At 43.9% G+C, this 10,418-nt stretch overlaps 1 protein-coding gene across 2 annotated transcripts in view; it reads right to left on the reverse strand.

Moving 5' to 3' along the window:
- Positions 1 to 10,418, reverse strand: part of Lonrf1 (LON peptidase N-terminal domain and ring finger 1) — a 35,614-nt gene that overhangs the window by 20,851 nt on the left and 4,345 nt on the right. For both annotated transcript variants that reach the window (XM_031339543.1, XM_031339542.1), the window contains exon 2: positions 521 to 639. In XM_031339543.1, the coding sequence (XP_031195403.1) occupies positions 521 to 639 (119 nt within the window). The remainder of the gene's footprint in view (positions 1 to 520; positions 640 to 10,418) is intronic.

Raw genomic sequence — 10,418 nt, forward strand, 5'->3', positions numbered from 1 at the left:
GGTCTCAAGTGTGGGGTGGGTGGGGGTGGGGGACCTGGGAGGACTGGGAAGTTAGTGTGATTGGGATGCATTTGGTGAAATTCTCAAGTAATCAACAAAAATATTATTTGGTGGAGAAAAAGAAAAAAAATACTCATCTTACCTAAACTTCCAGGAAGCTACATATTTCCTTCCAAATATGATTGTCTTTTGTGTGTATGTGTGCTCATATGTAGGCAGGTGTGCATGGAGACCAGGGGCCAACCTCTGGCCCCATTCTTCAGACCCTGGCACGTGAGCTGCAGGGCTCTGCCTGGCTCTGTCTTCCTAACCCTGAGATTGTACCAGAACATCTGGCTTTCATGGGTGCCCTGAGACTTGTGCTCATGCCTTGAAGCTTGTGTGGCAAGCATAATGTCACTGACTTAGCTCCGAACTATGTATTTCATCAGAAATAGTCCGTTAAATCCTGTAGCTGTCATTGAAATTCCTCACATCTGCAAGGTTAACACTCACACACAGAGGCGGGCATCCACTTTACCTCAGGCCAGTTGGGAAGCTGAAAGAGAACTGCGTTGAGATCCTCTAAGGCTGCTTTAAACTCCTGCAGGCCGGCATAGGACTCCGCTCTGTAGATTTTGAGAGTCAGGTCGCTAGGCTCTGAAATAAGCATTTCACAAGGATATATGGTTATTTTAGAAAGATGACTATAATAATTTGCAAAATACTGTCACACTAGCTTAAGAAAAGGCCTGTGATTCCAAAATCAAAAACTGCCAAATGAAAGTTTATAAACCAAGTACAGTATTCATGCAACACATTTCATATGTCAATACTTGAACAGAAAATTTTTCATAAGATTATTTTAGTGGTGAGAATTGTAATAGGAATACTAGTAATGTTTTTATGATAAAAAATTTCTTGTAAGAACTACTTTTTTTCCAAAAAGAACTCTATAAAGATTTTCAAGCCACATCTTACATATTTAGAAAACTTGCCTTTTAAAAAACTTTATTTTAATTAAAATAGAAGTATATTACTCATCCCTGGAACTTAATTTATAAAGTTTATAAAAACAAAAACACTTCAGAAAAAGTCTTACAGTGATATGAAAGTGACCAAGATTAAGTTTTTTGAGTGCACGGGGTCCTGATTCTAAAGACAAGGGACTGGTGAGAGTTAGTTTTGTAAGTCATCAGATCTTTAGTTCCTAGCCATAATACTTAACTACCTAATACTGAACTACCTAAATACATATACAACTTTAATCCCACGTCTCTGGAGGCAGGGGCAGGCAGATCTCTGAGTCTGAGGTTAGCCTGGTCTATAGAGTGAGGTCTAGAACAGCTAGGAGCTACAGGAAGAATCCTTGTCAGAAGAAAGAGGAGGGAGGGAGGGAGGAAGAGAAGTAAGGAAGAAAGGAAGGAAGGGAGGGAGGGAAGGAGGAAAGAAGGAAAGAAGAAAGAGAGGGAGGGAGGGAGGGAGACTGCAGCCAATGGGTAGGTGAACCATGCTCCAGTTCAAGGCCTTACATCCATAAATCCAGGGCACGCAAATTGGGCTTGGTGAGTGGAAATAAAAGACACAAAATGGGGGAGGGGTGGATGGGGGGGATCTGGAGAAAGGGTATGACCTAAACTCGTTGCATGAAATCTTCAAAGACTTGATAAAACGTATTTTTTTAAAAAGGCATGACAAGAATTCCATGTTCTTAAAGCAATAACCTAAAAACATTTCTCTGAACAAAACTACAGAAATTTAAAAGCCCGGTGATTAACCAGGGCTTTAACCAACCATGAATTTAAGAGTTCCTGGAACACAGTCTGCATCTGTAGCTCAGGCTCCCTTACTGTGCACCTGCCTTTGAGCACCTTACAACCTAACCTGACTTTCCTCCAGCAGGAGCAGCATCACTGAGTGTGCATGCCGACCCTGTCCGAAAGCGAGCCGAAAGCGAGCCAAAAGCGAGCCAAAAGCGAGCGGTGAAGGCTTGGCAATCAGCAATCGAGGCGCCTGGCCCAGCAAGTACAAAGCTGGGGGGCTTCCAGCTGCCTTCGTGAGGCAGGGACCTATCAGGAGGGAGTTCTCTGTAGAAGCTCAGCCCGCTCTGTTCTTGGACCCCTTAGAAGGTTTCTTCTCATTTCACATGTTTACAGCATGTTCTCGCCATGCTTGGCACACGACACACACTCAAATCTGCCTACCCACCTGCTAACACTGGAATGTGAAATGGCTCCCTCCTGCCCTGTCAACACTTGGGCTGCAGCTGCTGGCACTGTTTGGGGAGGCTGGGGAAGTTTTACACACAGGGTCCAGATAGTGGATACTGCTGAAAACCCAGGGCATGGCTAGAGGCTTAGAATCCAACCTGCTTCCCAACAGATGTGTTTCCTGGTTGGGGTTGTGTATAGAGCAGTTGGCCCTAGTTGGTCACCACCATAGAGCTACCAATGCCATGCTTTCTTGGTGACCATGCATAAATATACACCATTATAAATCAAGAAGAAACTTTTCTCACTCTGACAAAGGTGGGAAAGGGGCCACATCTTCTCTACAAACACTCAGCTACTTAGTACCCCTAAAGCAAGCCCTAAAATGTAGGCACATTTGGATAAGAGACCAGGTGTACACTGAGAAGGCAGGAAAACGGGGCTAGTTTTAAAACTCTTTCCCAGCTCCTTGAGGGTCAAATGTTAATGGAGTAATTATTCTGACTGACTCCATTGGAAAACAGTGATGTCACCATTGAGTCCACACTATCGGCACTTCTGAAGAAACCAGGTTCACCCTACTCACTCACTCACTCCCCATCTTAACTATACAAAGGAGCCAAGCACAGTACCTCAGGCCTTTTGAATAACCAAAAATATGGAACGTGTACTTTCCACATAAACTTTCAAAAAAGCTGACTGAAAACAGCCACCTGTCCTGGCTGTGTTGTCACCCGGAAGTCAACATTGATGAACCACCTATATCGCCCCTGACTTAAGGACCCCGGAACGCAAAGAGCTTTACCATCTGTGTCATTGAGGAAGCGCCTCAGTCCACTCCTGAGGGTGTCCATGGCACCCAGCATGTGCCTGGTACACCATGTACTTCGTATGTAAAGTGAGGTATTCAGATGACATGCTTTGGGCCAACCATACAGAGGATAATTGCTGCGGTTCTTATCGCCTGGCATGGGGTACACACACACACCTGTCACCCCAACATTCACATGTCTGGAAGATCCTGAATTAGAGGCCAGTCAGGTCTGCCTGGGAAATTCTAGGACTACTTGGTAGGACCTGACCCCCTCCTCCAATTAAAAAGGTAAGGTGTCCCCTTCACTTAGTGATCTAATCTGTTTCCTGCCACCGGGACCAGGCGCAGATCTAATTCTCTGCCATTATTTACTTCTAGGGTCTGTACCCTCAGTATGAACTTTTACCCTAACCTCACAACCATATTTCCATCAGCTTGCTATGGCTATCTTCAAGTCAGCTTGTTCTCCATCTTGAAGTCCTTTCACATTCTGTATTGGTGACACTGCTGATGTCCCAAATCAAAGTCATCCTGAACGTGGCCAATTCTCTTCTCTTTCCCAACTCTCCTGCCAGTGGCCCTAAAGTCAGGCTTCTAGACTCTCTTCAGTCCCATTGCAGAGGCTGGCTCTCCCACTAGCTTGTCCTCCTCATCTACAAGACAGAGATGACACTGACGGCCCTGCCTCTGGCAGCCTTACTTCTTAATCAACGTCCGATCTGTACAAAACCATTCTGAGTCGTGACTCCTCCCTCCTCCCTTCTTGTTCTAGTCCTTACATAGCCTTCTCTGGATGACTTCTCCATCCCACATGACTCATCTTGCCGTCCTCCTCTCAGGATGCTTTTCACTGGAGTCTGCCTTGATCCAGGATGCCACTGGCATCAACAGTGTGCATATGAAGCCAGACTCACTCTCACCCGGGGCAGATGACAAATAGCCTTCACTTAACTATGACTAAAGAGTTAGTAAAACTTTTAATAAAGAATCCTGTGCATTAGTAGAGGTGTGCACATGACACAGCACCCATGTGGAGGTCAGAGTCCTCATCAAGTCCACAGCCTCTACCTAAGGACAGGGACTCCCTTGTCCTTTGTTGCATATGCCAGGCTGGCTGGCCACTCAGCTTCTTAAGATTTTAATTTTCCCTTCTCATTTCACTACAAAGATGCTATGAACACAGACACATGCCACCCCACCTAGCTTTATTTAAGTGTCCTACTAGAGATTCAAACTCAGGTCCTCCACTTGCACTTTACCTGGTAAGGCACCACCCTCACCCCTAAGATATATTTTCATAATACTGGGACTGGTGGCTCAGGTCTGTAACCTCAGCTACAAGGGGAAGACACAGGAAGATCTCAAGTTCAAGGCCTGCCCAGGCAACTTAGTGAGACTCCTGTCAAAATAAGAAAGTGAAAAAGGCTCAGGGATAAAGTTGGTGTTGGACTGCTTGCCCAGTATGCATGCGACCCTACGTCAGCAGTTCTCAAGCACTGGGTCATGACCCCCACAGGGGTCGCATATCAGATAGTTACATTATGATTCATAACAGTTGCAAAATTACAGTTATGAGGTAGCAACGAAATAACTTTATGGTCGGGGATCACCACAATGTGAGAAACTGTATTAAAGGGTCCAAGCATTAGGGAGGTTGAGAACCTCTGCTCCAGGTGCAATACATGCAGGTTGCTGAGGGTGATAAGGGCAGATGCAGGATTCTGAACCCAGAACCCTTGCTCTTCACTAAGTAATGACAGCGTTCTGAACACAGGCATGCCTGACATGGAAGCTGTGCTGTGCTATGCTGACTGTGTCCTTCCCTACATATGCACAGCATTTGAACGCAGATACATTTTGAGACAAGTGCCATTTCTATCACTTTCTCCAAGTCCTCAGACCCAACTCTGACAGTGTCTTGTGATCTTAGGGAAACACTAAACCGACCCATCAGCGCTCCTCAGTTAAGTTCTCATTTCCTCTTGCACTGGGCACTGTTGTCATTAGACAGCGAAGCTGCCGCACAGCTCAGGAATCTAGGCGAGCTGGCTATGCATGTCACGGGCTGAAGGCCTTCTCCAGCCATGGTTCCCCATCAGTTGCCCATCTGCAGAGATCCACAGCATTGGCAGGAATCTTAAAGCTGCTTCTTAACCCATCTTAAAGATTTTTTTTCCTGCTATACTGCAAAGGTTCTAAAATGCAAACTGAGAAATTAAAAAATAAAGAAGACGAGGAATTAAGCTGGATATGATGACGCATTCCGTGACTTTGGCATGTGGATGAGTAGAGGGAGGAAGGAGAACTTGAGGCCAGTCTGCACAAAATGAGTTCAAGGTTAGCCTGCATGATACAGTAAGGACCTCTGTGACCTTCCCCCATCCAGGAGCTGGCTGTCTCAGACCTTGCCTAGCCACAAGCAGCAGGCCCCCTGGGGCAAGGCTTTGGGACTTAAACAAAGCCCTTTTGTGCTGGCCACTTCTCTGCCTCGGAAGCTCCTGCTAAAAGCTACATCCTGCAGAATTGCTTCACCTGCATTGGAGACTGAGCATCCAGATGCTAATTTGGCCACAGGATGCTGGTGGACTGAGGGGGGCAGATTGCCTGCCTGCTTGATTTCTCAGTTTGATAATACACTTTGGACTGTGAGCAGAAACCATGCCTCGGTCCCATTTTTTATTTATTCCTCTCGCCGTCTGATTCCCTTAATTTCCTGCAGGCCCCTTCCCCTCCTCCAGAAGGCCCTGTCCATATGTAGCTGCTGGCGGCTGCAACAGACCTCCCTCTCTATCATGTCTAAATGAGCATCTGTACCATCAAAAAACAAAATCCATATTCTGTCTGTAAGTGTCATCCTGGAGGGGAGGAGAGGCAGATTGGGGTGGAGGTAGCAGTGGAGGCAAGGGGTACTCTGTGAGCAACCAGGAAGCTAGTGACAGATGAGCTCCTCTCCCAGCTGTTCCTTGTCCCTTGAGCAGTAGACAAGGGGTCACATGTCTCCACTGTCACCAATAACTCAGACCATCCCCTTCTCCAGAAACTCATCCGAGACAGGTAGGGATGAAGTGTTCTTAGCTGTCACAGGGTGGGAATTTGGGAATCTACATGTGAACAGTCAGGATTCACACTATTGGTTCAGTCACATGATCTTCAGTTTAACAGGTCTTCAAATACCCCATGGTGCCAAATAACCATTACCACAGCACTGCCAGGTAGAATTTTCATCCTACCCAGGAGACCAGCATATCAGCTGTGCTAGGTATCCCAATGAGCACGAGTCTATATGGAGGCAGAGATGGTTTCTTCAATGAAGATGGGAGTCATGATCACAGGGGCGTAACTATGGAAACCAAAAAAGAAAAAAAAAGTAGTAAAAATGAAAAGTGCCTACCCAAGATATAGTCCACAGAACTCAAAAAGGTCAACAAAGCTGAAGGACCCAAGTGAGGATGCCTCAGTCCCACTTGGGAGGGAGAAGAAAGCAATCATAAGTGGGGAGGGTGAGAGGGACCTGGGAGGGAAAGTAGATGGGGGGATGTGGGGTAATCTCCAGAGGAGAACCTGATCTGGTATTGGGTCAGGGAAAAGGACTAAAGCCCTGAGGGCCAGTAGAAAAAATGGAAACAGGCAATCTTGGGAGGTAGGAGGTTGGGGGTGGGGGAGGGCGGCTTCAGAATGCACCAGAGACCTGAGAGGTGAGAGACTCTCAGGACTCAAAGGGAGGGACCTTAGAGGAAATGCCATACAATGAAGAGAGGGAACTTGTAGAGCCCACCTCCAGCAGAAAGACAGGGCATCAAGTGAGGGATGGGGTTGCCATCCCACAGTCATAACTCTGACCCATAGTTGTTCCTGTCTGAAAGAATTACAGGGATGGAAATGGAGAGAAGCCTGAGGAAAAGAGGGTCCAGCGACAGGTCCAAAGTGGGATCCAGCTCAAGGGAAGGTCCCAAGACCTGACACTAATACTGAGGCTATGGAGTACTCACAAAAAGGGACCTAGCATGACTGCACTCCGAAAGACCCAACAAGCAGCTGAAAGAGTCAGATGCAGATATTTGCACCTAACCAATGGACAGAAGCTGCTGACCCCTATGGTTGAATTAGGGAAAGGCTGAAAGAAGCTGAGGAGGAGGGCGACCCTGTAGGTGGACCAGCAGTCTCAATTAATCTGGAACCCTCAGGTCTCTCAAACACTGGATCATCAACCAGGCAGCATACACCAACTGATATGAGAACCCCAACACATATACAGCAAAGGACTGTCAGGGGTCTGGGTTCAGTCAGAGATGATGCTCCTAACCCTCAAGAGACCAGGGAGTGTAGAGAGGTCATGTGGGGTGAGAGGGGGTGGGGTGGGGACATCTTCCTGGAGACAAGGGTGTGGGGAGAAGGCATGGGATATGTAACAGTCGGGGTGGTTGCTGTTGGGGGGAGGAATAAAACCTAGAGTGTAAAAAAATAAATGAATTAATAAAACTGCAAGAAGCATCTGTCATTTTAATGGGAGTGTTACAATGACAGAGACATCATTTAAATGGTCACTTCAGGCCCTGTGACTAAAATGGTCTGAAATATCTTTGAAAATAGGTAAACAAAACAAACCAAAACAAAAAAAAAAAAAAACCAAGTTGCTGTTTTTTCATACAAATTTTAAAAACCAACACCTACAGTTTCATACTGACATGAGGATTGTGCTTACAGCTGAATTACACTGGTATCTTCTCAATGCTGGACTCCAGCTACCTATTCACCCATCCCTCTGTCAGCCTGTGTATGTGTGGTATAAACATGGTTGTCTGTCTGTGTCCGTGTGTTATAAATGATCTCGCAGAGAACCTGAAGATCACCAACTGGGCCGTCTGTCTAGCCGGCGAGCAGCAAGGAGCCTCCTTCTTCTTCCCCAGCTCTGGGCTTACAGGAATAAGCTAACATGCTCAGCTTTCTCCACGGGCGCTGGGGACTGAACTCAGGTCCCCACGCTTCTGCAGCAAACACTTTACACACTGATTCTTTTCCCAAGTCTCACCTGTGGGTTTTATAAAGGGAAAAAGGTTTATTTACATAAGAGAAAGTGCCACACTTTTTAACAATTTCAGATAGCTTGGGATGGGTGAATTGTATGGACTAGCTGTACTATGGAGTAATTATTTTAATTATATTATCCATTGTACTGAATGAAATATTTTGCCAATGTATCATTTTAGAGAGTTTAGGAGAAAACATTCAATTTGATAGTTTGAAATGGTTATGTGTGTTCTAGCAATCAGAAAATATTCAGTGGTTCAATTTATTAGTATTCTGAGAAAACATATTTATTACATTTATGGATAAATTGATAAATTATATATTCTATAAAAGGTTTTAATAATTTTTAAACTCTAACTGAGCATACGAGTCTAAATTTACACACGCTACTTTGTTCTAAAATTTCAGAAGTTTTTCATTAAATCAGGTTTGATGTATGACTGGTCCCATCGGATGCTACATGTCCACTTATGCATTAAAATTCATGTTGATGAAATTATTTTCCAAGGAGAACAAAATGTCAAGGCACAGTCAGATAAAACTCTGGATGTTTTACCAAAAGTCTTCCTTTTGAAGTAATGCATCATGAAGCATCATGAATAGTGGGGAGAGAGTGCCCTCCCTAGGCATCTTATGCCACATTAGGTTTGACATTTTGGTCAGAAGAGATCTATCTGTGTCTCTGGTGGTGATCCTGTATGATTCAAATATCACCTAGCTCTGAAGGCTATTCCACTTAGGCATGTACATAACATACAAAGAAACAGGCTAAAGATATACCTTTAAGCAATGCGAGACTCTCCCTGTTAAGTTTCTACACTTGTGTACATGCACAAAAGGCCGTGTTAGTGGCTTTATTATTCTTTCTTATTTATATATTAAACTATCAAAATAGCAATGATTAACAAAAAATAAACTTTACTATTACTTTTTGAGTAACCATAGGTAGGGAGAAAATCAATGCCAACTGATTTGCGAGTGATTTTACAAATATCCAAGGACACATTAAGATCATAAACAATGGATTCCAAGATAAAGGTTCAGATTCTCTTTGGGCATCTTAACTCTTTGACTCTCAGCTTCCCCACATGGAAAATGCTTTTCTATTAAATACTTGTATCTTAAAACTGTTGAAAGAACTGAATAATATAACAAATGGAGATGGGGGAGGATGGGGAAGGGGAGGAGGACAGAGTGCACAAAAGTGTTGAGGGAGTAATAACACTGTTGATAAAGCTGCAACACTTTCAGAATGTAATAAAAGCAGCTGACTAAAGCTTGGTACATGTTTCAGAAAAGGATACTCCACCTTGTCATTTACCCACATGAATCTTAGACCCACTGAGACAGGTCTTTAGGGATCAGTAATGTAGACTGGACACTACAGCTGTCAGATGAGTCAGAATGGAAAAGTTGAAGAAAGGCCTCCCTGCCTCCTAGGTTGGGGTGCTCTTAGGTAACGCATCTTCTCTAGCAACTCAATTCCAATTCTGAAAAACAGCTTGCAGTAAAAGAAATGGAAATGATACAATGTTATCTAAAATGTACTCAGGAAGCCGGAAAGATGGCTGGACTTTTAAGTGCACTTACTGCTCTGGCAAAGGACCTGGCTTCCATTCCCAGCTCCCACACTGGGCAGCTCACAATTGCCTGTAATTCTACTTCCATGGCATCTGATACTCTCTTTCCACCTTCTTCAGGCACTTGTATGCATGTGATGCATATACATACATATCATGTATTTACATACACATGCACGTACATACATGCACTCGGTGCTGCAGGCACACACAAATCTAAAATGTAACAGATCTTTTAAAAAGTAACTACACAAATAACTGTAAATCTAAGGTAACAGTATTTTGGTATACTTTGCATCATTTGATGAATAAAACACAGATAAAATTTGGAAAGCACTTGTTTGCAGCAGGACTCTCAGAAGGGATTTGTAGGACCAGGCTTTGCCATCTTTTACAACAAAGACACTACTTTTCTAGTTACACTTTAGTTACAAGGCATTGTAAAGACCTTATAAGCCCCTCATTAACTAAATGACTGCTATAGCATCAATTCATTAGAAGTCAATAATTAACAAATTCCATTTAAAAAAATATTTTGAATGAATATTATTTTGCTATAATTAAATAAACCAGTAATACAAACTATGTAATGACAGGGACTTCATTTTGTTCTGTATTGTATTTCCAGAACCTAAAACATGCAGCCTGTGTTCCTGCCACATCAAAGGTACTCAGGAGATAATTGTTGACTAGTGAAGAAGAGTTACTATTCCTTAGATGCCCGTGCTTTCACTCTATTTGCAGAGGCAAGTCACCTGATGCTTGCCTTTTTGGCTTAAGTTTTGTTTTTTTTTTTTTTTTTTTTTT

Source organism: Mastomys coucha, unplaced genomic scaffold, assembly GCF_008632895.1.
Source record: "Mastomys coucha isolate ucsf_1 unplaced genomic scaffold, UCSF_Mcou_1 pScaffold22, whole genome shotgun sequence".
Taxonomy (NCBI): Eukaryota; Metazoa; Chordata; class Mammalia; order Rodentia; family Muridae; genus Mastomys; species Mastomys coucha.